Genomic DNA, 15675 nt, shown 5'->3' on the forward strand with positions numbered 1-15675 from the left:
CATTTTTCAATCCAGAAACAAAGCGCCAGTCAGCTCAATGGAAGCACACAGATTCACTGCCACCAAAAAAATTTCGGGTAACCGCCAGTGCTGAAAAAATGATGGTGTCCATGTTCTGGGACAGCGAGGGCGTAATCCTTACCCATTGCATTCCAAAGGGCACTATGGTAACAGGTGCATCCTACGAAAATGTTTTGAAGAACAAATTCCTTCCTGCACTGCAACAAAAACGTCCGGGAAGGGCTGCGCGTGTGCTGTTTCACCAAGACAATGCACCCGCACATCGAGCTAACGTTACGCAACAGTTTCTTCGTGATAACAACTTTGAAGTGATTCCTCATGTTCCCTACTCACCTGACCTGGCTCCTAGTGACTTTTGGCTTTTTCCAACAATGAAAGACACTCTCCGTGGCCGCACATTCACCAGCCTTGCTGCTATTGCCTCAGCGATTTTCCAGTGGTCAAAACAGACTCCTAAAGAAGTGTTCGCCACTGCCATGGAATCATGGCGTCAGCGTTGTGAAAAATGTGTACGTCTGCAGGGCGATTACGTCGAGAAGTAATGCCAGTTTCATCAATTTCGGGTGAGTAGTTAATTAGAAAAAAAATCGGAGGCCTTAGAACTTGAATGCACCTCGTATTACACTGATTCCATACAACCAACTGGCACATACATGCCACTTCACTGTCACAACTTATACCAGCATTGGAGGGTAACATGACTGACAGGTACAATTGCTACAATGTCTACAGTGCTGCAAAATGACCAGAGTGCTCCTCTAAGGGAGTGACCAGTACTATGTCCAATGAGCTTATCTACATGAATAAGCTAATCATTGCCAAAATATTCTAAGCTGAAAGAAATTTTTCTCTTTTTTAGAAAATTATTGACAACTGTTACTCACCCCAGTGAGGTAATGATAATCTGCAGGTCCTCTGAGGTCAAGGCTTATCTTCTCATCAATTGTCAAACCAGCAAGCATTTCATAAAATATATGGTAATTACGTTCACCATTATTTTGTGAAACAATACGAGACTTTTCCAAAAGATACTGCTCAATTGCAGCACCTTCAATGACACATTCTTGGCTGAAATTGATGTTGATATATTTTCCAAATCTGGATGAATTGTCATTGCGTATTGTCTTGGCATTTCCAAAAGCTGAAATGATGATCAATTTTAATACATTAAATTTGTTACTGCCTCTGAAATTGCATTCATACCTTTAATCACACACTTGTTGTTTTAACTCTAAGAAGAGAGAAATCATGAAATAACAAATGTTTACAGATGACCATTATAGCAAAGGTATGTTATTGTCTGCAAATTTATTAAATAAATACTTTTTGTATTTCCTTTCCCTTATAAACCTTAAGTTATAGTACTTGCAAGTCATTCAATTCACATGAAAAACACATGGATAAGTGTTGTGTTCTTAATTTTGTACAAAGAAACTTAAGCTCTCCAGTTTGCAATCCTATGTACTATTTTTATTAATGAACACATCAGTTGGACTTTTGGGGTGCCATGACTACAAAGCAGTTGCAGTTTTGATTTTTAGTTACTATTATGAAAGTTATTGAAAGTCATTGTTCCTAGGGTGTACCCCATCAAACAAGGTCCACTATTTTCATGATTTGGTAAATTTATTTTATTTTAGCTTTGTAGCTGGATGCTACCACGTTCATTAGTTAACCTATGGGAAGGAAATGCTATCATCAATTGTCTGTAAATCATGTAATCTTTGTTCTATGTTATCATGTTTCAATTATTTGAATACAATATTTTCTGAGGCAGAAATAGCAATAGCCCAGCATTTGCCTAAACAAGAAACTTAGGCCAGCCGGTGCACTAAACATGTGATCATTAATCTGTTACGCAGATTCAATCCTGGTCTGCCTCACCTCTCTGTCTCACATGTTACTCTATACAAGAGACTGAAAGTTGTTCAAAAAGTAATTCCTTCTAATTTCTCTATCAGCTAATTAACAAGAAAACACCATGTTTGGTGTAACATTTTGGAAGTAATTTTTCACTTCTCAATATAATCTCCATTCTTTTAAACTGTTTTAATCCATCTTTGAAGAAAGGAATGAGGGTATGCATCCCATGTAGCAAAAATCAGTGCCTCTACTCTTCATACACTTGTCCAAAGAAAATCCAGTAACCATGTCTTCCATGAACTTTTGCTCTGCCGTCAGTAGAAAAGAGAAACGTGGTGGTGGGGTAGCTATCTTTGCAGCCGGTGGTAGTAATTATAGTGTAATAGATGTAAGTGCTTTCAGCATTGAGGGTGTAATAGAACTAGCAGCAATTAATTATAAGTGGGGGAAAGAGAACTTAATTATTATAGGCCTATACAGACCTCCATCTGGTAGCCTAGATAGTTTCTTTGATGTTCTTAATGACCTGCTTGTTGACATTAACAGTAAACACTGCAATAAAAATGGCTGGGTTAACATAATACTAACTGGAGATATAAACATTGACTTGCTGTCCAATGACTCTGTATCTAAAAAACTAATGCTAATACTAGCTCAATTTAACTTAACATTTCTGATAAACGAGCCCACTAGAGAGGTCAATAGTGTAAAATCATACATTGACAACATTATAACTAACATATCCCACTTTACATGCAGTGCATCAGTTCTGAAGCTTGCCATTTCTGACCACCACGCAGTACAGGTATTGATAGAAGCTGAAAATCTTCATGTCAATAGAAAAGAGAAACAATATGTGACAAATAGAATGACCAATGATGACAATGTTAAAGATTTCAACAGCTTGCTAAAAAGCTTACAATGGGGTGAAAAAAACAGCATTACTTTCAGTGAGTTTTCATCAGATTTTTATTATTGCTTCAATGTCTCATGTCCAGAAATGACCTTTACAGTAAATGACTGCAAAAAGATACAAAAAAATAACTGGATAAATCATGAAGTAAAAACAGCATGAGAGAAACTTAGACTTTTCCAATATGCAATGATAAATAATACAATAATAACAGACTAAAGGTAGAATTTAAGAACTATCAGGATTACTATAAAGATCTTCTGCTAGAAACTAAAAGTAAATATGTAGCCACAATGTTAAAAACACTACTAACACAGGTTTAGTTGTTTGGAAAGTAATAAATAGCTTTAGGGATTGTAAGGACAGATCAACAAGTGATTTTACTATAAGCCACAAAGGACATATCATGAAATGTCAATGTCAGATTGCAAATGTTTTTAATGAGTACTTTTCTTCTGTTGGAAAATCTGTCAATGACCATTTTAAGAATCTTCAGCATAGATATAGGGGCATTCCAATCAAACAAAGCATATACTTGGCCCCAACCAATAACAAGGAAGTCAAAAACATAGTAATGTCATTAAAAAATACAAAATCAGCAGGCTATGATGGATTGTCTGTCAGTACACTGAAAAGATTCATTGACAACATATCTGATGCCATGGCCACAGCAGTAAATGATGTAATTGCATCAGGTTGTTTCCCAGATAGTCTAAAGACAGCACAAGTAACCCCGATTCACAAGAAAGGTGATAAATCTAAAATTGAAAACTACCGCCCCATCTCAATCTTACCTGCATTTTCTAAGGTAGTTGAGAAAGTTATTTATACTAGACTAATGACATTCCTGAGTCAACACAATTTAATATTTGAATGGCTTTATGAAAAACAAGTCAACATCAGTAGCAGCAGCACAATTAACAGACAAAATAATAACGGCCATAGAGAACAAGGAGTATGTAACTGGAGTGTTCCTTGACCTAGAAAAAGCTTTTGATTGTGTCAACATCACCATATTACTTGACAAGCTGTGGAACCTGGTGTTATAACCTTTAATCACCAATAATTGTGTGGATATTCAAACACACTCACTTAGAAACAATAGCTGGTTACATGATAACAACTCAGTATCTCTTATTCGACTGCCATGCCGTGACATGCGGCCGGCGACGTTCGTAGCTAGGTAGCGCTCCTGCGCTCAGCCGAGTTGTGGAGCGCCTCTATCGCCGTTTGCGCATACTGTCGTGGTGGCACTGTTAAATGTCGTGGCACTGTCACAACACTTTTACCTCCTTGACAAAAAAACACTCACTTCCTTGGAGACATGGACAGTGCGGAGACATCCATGGCCTCTTGTGAGGCCCCAAGAAGATCCCGCGGAGAAACACGAGAGTATGGTCGAAAATGTCCAGGACGGAAGCTCATGCATGGAACGTGCCTCCTGGACGAGATGATGGGTGAAAACTCGGGAGCAGCATCCATAGGTGTCGTGGATCTGGGGGTGTGCTCCAGCGTGATGGGTCCCAGAGAAGGCGGCGTCGCGACTGGGGCCGGTTCCAGCGTACTCGGAAACGGTAGCGACGGCGGCTGAATCAACACGTACGGGAGATCGGCAGCAGTGGCTGGTGGAGGTGAAGGAAGGGGCAGTGGCACTGGCGTGGCCACCACTCGTGGGCGCATCTGGTCGTAATGGCAAACAACCATGGTGTCGTCCGTACGTATTTCACAAAGCCGGCGGCCGCGAAGAGCCTTGAGCCTGGAATCCATTTAGGGCGAGATCCATACCCTAGTGCCCACACGTCGGTGCCCACTGAGTATTTTCCTGCTCTAGGGGACACAGCACAAGGCCTGACAGGGTGAAGCAGGTGCAGTAGAGAGCGCGGTTGGCGGCCATGTAAGAGTTCAGCAGGGCTGCGATCACCTAGAGGTGTGAAGCGATAAGAACTCAGAAATTGCAGCACAGCATCATCTGTGGAAAAATCACTAAGGAATTTTTTCATCTGGCTTTTGAAAGTGCAGACAAGGCGCTCGACCTCCCCATTCGATTGTGGATGGAAGGGCGGTGCTGTAACATGATGAATCCCTTGTCCAGTACAAAAATCACGGAAGGCCTGCGAAGAGGACTGAGGGCCATTGTCCGTGACAATCGTGGATGGAAGACCTTCTAGCGCAAAGATTTTGGACAAAGCCAGTGTCGTCACCGCAGTGGTGGACGAAAGACATCGAACAACAAACGGAAACTTCGAGAAGGTGTCAATCAACAGTAGCCAATAAGTACCGAGGAAGGGGCCGGCAAAGGCAGCGTGCACCCGTTCCCATGGCTGTGCCGGATCAGGCCACGGAAAGGGCATTGTACGAGGTGCAGCCAGTTGTTGAGCACACTGACCACACGCAGCAACCATGTGGGCGATGTCCGAATCAATACCGGGTGAATAAACAAGCCTGTGGGCCAGGGACTTAGTCCGAGAAATACCCCAATGGCCTTCATGCAACAGTGTGAGAACATCTTTGCAAAGAGAGGCTGGCACCACTACCCGTGGAGATGCGCCATCCGTGGCCAGAAGAACAACACATCACGAACAGACAGACGAAGGCGCAAGGCATGGTAGTTGCGAAGGGGATCCGATGCCCGGCCCTGGGTCCTGTCCGGCCAACCCTGTTGAACAAAACCGATCACCTGACACAGGACCAGGTCCCGCGCAGTAGCCGGCGCGACCTGCAAACCTGTGAGTGGAAAACCCTCGACCGCACGACTTTCTTCCTCATCAATGTGGAAACAGAGTAGTTCATCACGATCGAAAACCGGGTCGGGGCCCATCGGCAATCGCGACAATGTGTCAGCGTTGGCGTGCTGGGCTGTGGGGCAATAGTGAATCTCATAGTGAAAACGAGACAAGTATAAGGCCCAACGTTGCAGGCGGTGAGCTGCCTTATCCGGAAGCGACGCCGATGGGCTGAACAGAGAGACCAGTGGCTTGTGGTCGGTGATGAGGTGAAACTTAGAACCATACAAAAAAACGCTGAACTTTTTTAGAGCATAAATGATAGCGAGCGCCTCCTTTTCGATTTGAGAGTAACGTCATTGCGCATCGTTGAGGGTCTTGGAAGCATAGGCGATGGGTCGTTCCAACCCATCCTCATACCGATGGGTGAGAACAGCCTATAGGCCATACTGTGACGTGTCAGTCGCCAGAACCAAGTGCTGACCCGGACGGAATGTGGCAAGACAAGGCGCCGACTGCAAATGAGCCTTCAGGTGGACAAAAGCCTGCTCACACTTGTCGGACCAACAGAAAGGGACGTTTTTTCATAACAGCTGATGCAGAGGATGAGCTACCACCGCCACGGATGGAATAAATTTGTGATTATAAGCAATCTTGCCTAGAAACACCTGAAGTTCTTTGACCGTAGACGGCCAGGGTGGAGCGTTAATGGCCGCAACGTGCTGACATAGAGGACGTATACCCTCACGGGACAAGTGGAAACCAAGATACACAATGGAGGGTTGGAAGAACTGTGACTTGTCCAGATTGCACCTCAACCCAGCCGAATGCAAAACCCAAAACAGTGAACGCAAATTGCGAAGGTGCTCCTCAGTGGAGGCCCCTGAGACAACAATGTCATCCAGATAGTTTATGCAGCCGGGAACAGAAGCCGTGAGGTGTTCCAAAAACCACGAAAAATGGCCGGCGCGCTAGCGACGCCAAATGGTAACCTTTGATACTGATACAACCCACAAGGAGTGTTGATGACGAGAAATTCCTTGGAAGAAGCATCAAACGGCAACTGATGGTACGCCTCCGATAAGTCAAGTTTGGAAAAGAACTGGCCCCCAGCGAGTTTGGTAAATAACTCCTCAGGACGGGGAAGAGGATAAGTGTCAATGAGGCTCTGAGCGTAGACAGTGGCTTTAAAATCACCACACAATCGTAGACTCCCGTTTGGTTTAGAAACCACCACGATTGGCGATGCCCATTCACTGGAGGTAACAGGAAGGAGAATCCCTGAAGCTGTTAACCTGTCTATCTCAGCCTTGACAGGTGCACGCAACGCTACCAGAATAGGGCGTGCCCGGAAAAACTTAGGGCGAGCTGTAGGTTTAAGAGTAATGTGGGCTTCAAAATCCTTGGCACGACCCAGACCAGCAGAGAACACGGACGAAAATTCAGAACAAAATCCATCCAGCTGTTGATACGGAATATCCTCAGATATGAGGTGCACATCATCATCAATGGAGAACCCGAACAACTGGAAAGCATCATAACCGAACAGGTTTTCAGTGCCCGCATGATCCACCACATAAAACGTGAGGGGCCTAACAACAGACTTGTAGGCAGTGGAAGCATCAAACTGGCCAATGATAGGAATTTTCTGTTTATTATAAGTTCTCAGATTTCGCGTAACTGGAGACAAGGGAGGGGAGCCCAACTCCAAATACGTGCGAGAATAAATGAGAGTTACTGCAGAGCCAGTGTCCACTTGCATGCGAATGTCTTTATCCAGAACACGAACAGTAACAAACAACTTATTTGTTTGAGGAAGCACACAGTTAACATCCATGTCCGATGCCTCATCCTCGTCGACAGGAACTTTAAGGGACTGACACACAGAAGCAATGTGGCCTTTTTTCCTACATGAATTACACGTGGCCCAACGTTTTGGACACGCGGCCCTGTCATGCTGTATGAAACAATGTGGACAAGAAGGAAGTGCAGAACGAACCTGCTTCTGTGGTTGCTGTTGTCGCTGCGAGCGTTGTGGCCCAATGCGACGTTGTTTACATGAGTGAACCGCCGCCACATATTCGTTCTCCTGTGAAACAGGCAAATTGTTCGTGTCGAAAGTTGACTGTACAGCGCCTACATCACACCACACGTCTATTTGCGCGCCAGCAGCGTGAGACACTTCAAAGGATTGAGCGATGCTTAGAACTTCTGACAACGACGGGTTTGGCAGTTGTAGGGCACGTTGCCGAACTTCTTTATCAGGAGCAAGCCATAGAATAGCATCCCTAACCATTGAATCAGCATAAGACTCATGATGAGTGTCCGTGACAAACTGACATTTCCAACTCAGACCGTGTAGTTCCGCCGCCCAAGCCCGGTACGATTGATGGGGCTATTTACGACACCGGTAGAATGCCACGCGGGTGGCAACGACGTGGGTGTTTTTTCGGTAATAGTTAGACAATAAGTCACACATTTCTTGGAAGGACAGAGAAGCAGGTTCCTGCAGAGGGGCTAACTGAGATAGCAGCTGATAGATCCGTAGGGAAATCCAAGATAGAAATAACGACTTACACATAGGAGCATCGACAACGCCAAGCCAAGCCAAGAAGTGTTGCTGCAAACGCTTCTCATAATCGACCCAGTCTTCAGCGGCCTCGTCATAAGGAGGGAATGGAGGCGGAGAAGAGGAAGACAGACGATGAGTAAGTGATGTCGACAACGCCTGAATAGCAGCCGTCAACTGTGTTTGTTGTTCAATGAGCGCTTGCATAAGCTGTTCCATGTCTGCCCCGTCATGAACACACAAATCCACAACGCAGTGAAAGTATCCCATCCTCGTCCCCAAAAAGTGTTATAACCTTTAATCACCAATAATTGTGTGGATATTCAAACACACTCACTTAGAAACAATAGCTGCTTACATGATAACAACTCAGTATCTCTTATTCGACTGCCGTGCCGTGACATGCGGCCAGCGCCGTTCGTAGCTAGGTGGCGCTCCCGCGCTCAGCCGAGTTGCGGAGCGTCTCTATCGCCGTTTGCGCGTACTGTCGTGGTGGCACTGTTAAATGTCGTGGCACTGTCAAAACACCTGGGTATCAGAGGAACTGGCTATGAGCTAATAAAATCGTATATGAGCAATAGAAAACAATTTGTCTTGCTTAAAACAAACAGTGGGTCCTACAAATCTAAAATTACAGACATTAAATATGGAGTGCCGCAAGGTTCTGTCTTGGGATCCCTTCTTTTCTTGATTTATGTTAATGATATACAGTATTGTTTTCCTAACTGTACAAAAATATTGTATGCAGATGACACATCAATAGTGTGTAAACACAAAGACTATGAGAGTCTGGAGGTACAGTGCAACAGTGTAACTAATGAAATAGTCAAGTATTTTAATGAAAGCCATCTAAATGTAAGTGCTTCAAAGACTGCAATGATGGAATTTAAGACACGGAAACAAATAGAATTTTACATGAAATTATCCGTAGGAAATGCCATTGTAAAAAATGAAAACTGGACAAAGTTCTTGGGAATTACAATCCAGGACAGCCTCAAATGGGACATGCATATTGATTCCTTAGCATGTAAGCTGTCAAAGAATGTGTTTGCTATAAATATGATTAGCAAATATTGTAAGGACATGGGTGTACTAAAAACTGCTTATCATGTCCTATTCTCATCAAACTTAAACTATGCTGTAGAAATATGGGGTGCAACAACCCAAGCTAACCTAAGTACATTATTAATACCACAGAAAAAAGTTATCAGAATTATTTGTGGTGCCAAACCTCAAGAATCATGTCGGAATCTGTTCCCAAAATTAGGTGTGCTTACCATTATAGGTGTGTACATATTGAAAGTTATATTGCTTGTGAAAACAATAAATCCAAATTTCAACTGTGACCTGCACCAATATGATACAAGGCAAAAGTTCAGATACCATGTAAATAGCTAGAGAATAGCTTTATATGAAAAAAATGCACTTGAAGCTGAGCTGAAGCTAGCCAATGCCCTACCAAAAAGTCTCACAACCCTTCTTACTAACAAATTAAAAGATCAACTAAAAAGAATTCTAATTGAAAACCCTTTTTATTCCCTAGACGAGTATTATATCTGTATGAAAAGTGCTTCATAAGTATGTCAAGCTCATAGTTTTAAGTAACCTACAACTAATATAATGTTGATAAAAACAATATTTGTAATATCATGATTGTATACTACCAGACGTAAAATCCATCAAAATGTAAAATTTAGTAATACAAACAAATCTTTAGTTTGTAATTTATAAACTGACATATTTAGAAGAATAATCTGTATGATGTCCTGAAACTGTATTATTTCTAGGGATTGTATTTGATTATTCGATGTTGAATAAATATTATTATTATTATTATTATTAATATCGTGAGCACAATGAGCTTTGTTAGTGGCCTGAACATATGGTAATCTGATGGCACTATGTCTGGAATATATTGCAAAAGTGGAAAGACTTCTCTCCATTTTCGCTATCCTGCAACAGACTACGCATCATGTATGGACCTTTATTGTCATGGACAAGTATAAGAGTTTCTAATGATGATGTTACGAAACACACTTTAACCAATATTATAAAGACAGTTTGCATTATTGTATTAATACTCAGGGCTTGTTTTTATGCTTTACCAGAGTCCATAATTAAAGATGAAGTTTCCCTAAAGGTGTAATCATTTGCAGTCATATTGGACAAGGCATAAGTGAAAGAAGTTCAATGTAGACATAATATAAAAGCATACATTTGTTACGCTTATGTGAAAGCCACTTTCATGCAGGCTATGAAACAAAATGTAAGTGAATGAGCCTTCCATGCAGACACCAACTAGAAATACATATTTTACTTATTTACACAAACCTCACAAAAATGTTTACTAGTGTATAGGTGTAGAACTTGGTTGGGCACAACTACACACCATACTCTAATGGTGGCAGGAAACACATCCTGTAACAGGATAAGCCCCTCAAGCATTCATGTAATAAGCAATTACATTACAGTAATACTTGTTACATAGATCATGAATATGACAATTCGTAACATGTCAGTTTAATATAAGTTTTCATTACACATTTTTTTTTCATTCTGACTTCATCATTCATATACCTGTGAACATTTTATGACTAAAATGTAAATCACTGTGATACAAGTATAGTAATCACACCCAAGAAACAAGAATCAGTTGAGGAAATTGTAAATAATGTATTTCAGAAAATTATTAAGAGGCTCTCTGCAAATGGACCCTCACTAAATTTTGAGAAAACACAGTATATACAAATCTGTATAGTAAATGGCATAACAGGTTGGTTGGTTGGTTGGGGAAGGAGACCAGACAGCGAAGTCATCAGTCTTATTGGATTAGGGAAGGACGGGGAAGGAAGTTGGCCGTGCCCTTTGAAAGGAACCATCCCGGCATTTGCCTGGAGCGATTTAGGGAAATCACGGAAAACCTAAATCAGGATGGCCGGACGCGGGATTGAACCGTCGTCCTCCCGAATGCGAGTCCAGTGTCTAACCACTGCGCCACCTCACTCGGTCAAATGGCATAACACCGTTGATAAATATAGACTAGGAACAGAAGTCTGTTGTTAAGGCAGCACATTCAACATTACTGGATGTGCATACTGATGAGAAATTAAATTGGAAGAAACACATTGATGATCTACTGAAACGGTTAGGTTCAGCTACTTATGCTATTAGGGCTATTGCAAATTTTGGTGATAAGCATATCAGTTAATTAGCCTGCTATACCTATTTTCATTCATTACTTTCACATGGCATCATATTTTGGGGTAATTCACCCTTAAGAGAAAAAGTATTCATTGCACAAAAGCATGTAATCAGAATAATAGCTGGAGCCCACCCAATATCACCTTGCAGACATTTATTTAAGGAACTCAAGATATTCACAGTACCTTCACAACACGTATATTCACCTATAAAATTTGTTATTAATAACCCATCTCAATGCAAAAATAACAGCGAAGTCCATAGCCATAACACTAGAGGAAAGGTTGATCTTCACTATTCTGAGTTAAAGCTGGCTTTGGCAGAGAAAGGGGTGAATGATGCTGCCACAGAAATCTTTGGTATTCACCAAATAGCATTAAAAGTCTAACAAACAGCCAACCAACATTTAAAAACAAATTAAAAGAATTTCTGAATGACAACTCCTTCTACTAAATAAATGAATTTTCAGATATGAAATAGTAACTGTAACAAGTATTAATGTTGTATGTATGTAAAAAGATCAAAGGTTAGAATTTAACATCTATGACCTCCCAAAAGGAACAACCTCAGCATTTCTTGAAGCAATTTAAGGAAACCACAAAGATCCTAAACCTGGATAACTGGATGAGGATTTGAAGATTGCTCATATTGAATACGAGTTCAGCATCTCAGTGTACTGCCTCACTTTCCAGTATATAACGAAGCAGAAGATGATGCATTACACATATAGCACTGCTTTTAATTATTGAAACTTCTTACAGCAGCATATTAAGTGAGATAACACAACACAACTGTGGAATATAACTGCAAGAAAACACATTAAAACATCTTCTTATGCAACAAACAGAAATACTCTGCAGTAAAGCAATATTCTGCTACTGAAATCCCAATAAACAATTACTTATTTCTAATAAAGTGTATGAATGTACAGAAATATACTGTTATACAAAAGCTATAAACAACTTTTTTCTAGAATCTGCTTACCTTCCAACACTGGGTTTGCTTCCAAGATTTGCTGTTCAATCCAGGAATGTTTGCCACTTATAGCAGCTAGATATTGAAGAATTAATTTTGTGCTCTCTGTCTTGCCAGCACCACTTTCACCACTACAAGGAAAATGAACAAATGTGATAAATGTAGAGCTACAGGAATGTATAGAGCAAACACAGGAAATACTATTGTCTACAAATGCTAAAATTGAAAAACGAAACTTTTTTTAATTCGTCACCTGAAATTTGGTTTTAGTGTTTTTATTTAGACATAAAGACAACATATTTTGAATTAACTAAACTATCTGAAATACTTAACACAATATATTTCTAACAGTCAACCGTTACTTTTCAACCAATTAGTAATCTGGAAACAGAATCATGAGTAGTATTCTTCACACACACATATCTCAATGAGCTGCCAAACTACAGGCAAAACAATAACTGCAGCCAATGCTTACATTAGCTTCCATCTGCACCTACCACAAGTAGATTGATTTAACTTAAGTGAATAATCTTTGCCCTTAATCTGAGTTTTGACAAGCAATCAAAGTGATGTCGCTCAAGTAGTGTCATCAAAGGTGCTTGTGGAAACATCTAAATTCCAGTCAAGTGATGCAACTTTTTGTCACACCACTAAAAGTTAAAGTTGTTTTAACTTTTTGATGCCACTTGCCTTCCTCATTTAAAGGACTGCCAAAAACCTGTTTACATATTTGTCAGGTATCACAACACACAGGTAAAATTATGATTCACTGAAAACAGATTGAGACTCAGTTTGAAGCAGTGTCTTTTGTAAAGTTACATGCACAACAAATTTTACTTTCAGTAAAGCTTTTGTCACTATACTTCTTTCAAATGTATTAGAACATTTTTAAAATAAAAGTGAGCTAATTTGTGTGAGTTACACATACACACACACACACACACACACACACACACACACATCTAATACAAGAAATTCATCACGAAAGTTTTTTTTGGTTACAGTTAATTTGTTGTTACTGTGATTCTAAACATTATATAAAGACATGATTACTTCATGCTGCATCATAACATCCCATGAGTCACAACAACAAAATAATAGTGTGTATATTAACAGAAGCATGATATTCCATATCTATATTCTATTTACAAACTTGCTGTCAGTTACATTTGGTTTTATCATTCATCTTATGAGCATTCAATAACAAATCTGTGTACTGAATCCAAACAACATTCATATCATCTAATCCACACATTTCTTGTTTGTATCTAAATTACTTTGTAGATAAAAATACATAATTGACTAATTAATAGCAGAGACTTAGTTTTGCAGTAGCTCATTTCATTCCTAAAATGGAGAAAATGAAAAAGCTGCTTGTAATTAAACCTCTCATTCAGTACAATTAGCTAATTCAGATGATAATAATGATAGCATCATCTGGTTATAAAAGCCAGACTCTACATATTTAGTGTAAGTTTCTGTTATTAGTGGGCACTTAATGACAGAATGAATGAGTGAATTTCTAGTTTTTAACTTGCATAAATGATGACACTTGTAATTTGTGTACTGAATCTTCATGTACGTCAGTGTATTCAATACCCAGTTGTATTGCACATCATTCACTTTTGAACACTTACGTTTTCTATTCCTTTTTCTTAGGTTGTAAAGCAGCATTACTGCTGTAGCCCAGGTGATGACATTCACATTCATTTATGCAATTTTGGCTGATGCCTTATTGAAAAACATGCCACACCAATCCATGGCATCACACAGTTTGAGTCATCATGCTACTTTCTATGGTCTCATTTTAGTGGCATATGGGAACTCAGCTTTACAAATGCCTTTCCTCATGTCTATCAAATGTCTCTTAAGCACAATCATTAGTTTCTGGCTCCTTCAGAATCTTTTAAGAAATTGAAAGACATTTTTGTTGAATTTGTTGCACATGGCTGCTAATAGAAAAGTAAGAAGCAGTAAATCAAGGCAGTGCCAACAGGTGTATATATTCATGTCATGCAGTCTGGGTGACTAGAAAGGAGAATGTCATCACTTGATTCCTGATTTCAATGATTGTAGTGTACTGTTTATAGAGCAAAAAACTACCAGTTGCTTTGTTAGTCACACATAATTGTTGCAGCATAAGCCTCAGCAACCATTCATGGCATATGCAGGCCAACTACCTACATAATTCTGCAGCTTGCTGCTGCAATAAAGCTCAAATAGCATTCTGCATTTCGCCATGAATGAATCACTACATGCTCTGGAACCAAGCAGAATTTCCATAGCCGACTGCATGATGGGATATAATCTCCTTTCATAACATCCCAAGCTGGATTGAGTATATACACTTCCAACTCAGCCACAGCAGTATTCCATTGCTGCTGTGCATTCAGTCACTGTAGTATAAACATACCTGTCATCAGCTCAATATGTGGCCCATCAGTTATGGTGTCATCAACTGGGCAAAGCCACTTGTCTATGAGCCTTCAGCTAGCCCTGATGGTTCCAGGCTTTCAACTGGATTTGCCAAGATGACGCCACCTAGTCGTGCCATCTCCTCACATTCTACCTAGTCTCTGAGGAACCTGTTTTCAAATCAGGGCATTTGCACAGTTGAGGCAGCCACCTTGGACTGTGTACATTTTATATTAATCCAGCCATAACGTTCACAGTACCAAGGAGTTGACCCCAAACTTGTGTCAGCAAGGCCACCATTGTTGCCAGCTGCTGTTATGCTGCCTCTGCATTCTGCTACCTTAGCATATTAATTAACTGCCTGCTAGCCAAAGCCAACTCCTGGACTGTTGTCACTGACCTCTTGTATGAAAGCATCACATAATAAAAAATGTTATTGTTGAGTAAGCATTCATGCCTCCCCACATGCCATGGTACTGGCGAGCTTATTCCTTAGCCCCCTGCTCCCACAGGCACACACACATGCAATTTGGAGGCAGAAGTGACCATCCTGCAACATTGGTTTCACCAGCTGAAACAATGGGACCAGCATAATGATCAGAGCACAATGTGATAGCTACATTTGGTGTCACAAGAGCCAGTAGAGGGTATAAGTGATCAGTTCTCATCTAGTATGTCAGTATCCATCCTAGATGCTAGTACCAATGACCCAATCTCTCCTCTTTTGAGTAAGGCAAGAGAAAGAGTACTTAGAAAAGCTGTTGACAGCTGATAAGCTGGGATGTTGGTTGCAGGAACAGATTTTGCATTTGGCCAAATTATGTTATGTGGATAATGCAAAAAGGTACAGAACGTATCATGAGGAGCTAAGAAGTGCAAAAATAGTTGAAATTCTGAAAGCAAGCAAGGTACAGTAATAAAGGAGAAAAAAATAGTTCTAAGTATTATAGGGAATGGCTGAATAATGTGTCACAAAAACCAGGGAAGTCCATTGA

At 40.6% G+C, this 15675-nt stretch overlaps 1 protein-coding gene across 1 annotated transcript in view; it reads right to left on the reverse strand.

Annotated features, from left to right (window-relative positions):
* The window catches only part of LOC126191464 (myosin-VIIa-like), a 389317-nt gene that overhangs the window by 322106 nt on the left and 51536 nt on the right, over positions 1-15675 (reverse strand). Inside the window, exons 5-6 of the mRNA XM_049932341.1 lie at positions 12275-12396; positions 906-1162 (exon numbers count right to left, since the gene is read on the reverse strand). Coding sequence (XP_049788298.1) covers positions 906-1162; positions 12275-12396 — 379 coding nt within the window. The remainder of the gene's footprint in view (positions 1-905; positions 1163-12274; positions 12397-15675) is intronic.

The sequence above is a fragment of the Schistocerca cancellata genome, chromosome 6 (genome assembly GCF_023864275.1).
Source record: "Schistocerca cancellata isolate TAMUIC-IGC-003103 chromosome 6, iqSchCanc2.1, whole genome shotgun sequence".
NCBI lineage: Eukaryota > Metazoa > Arthropoda > Insecta > Orthoptera > Acrididae > Schistocerca > Schistocerca cancellata.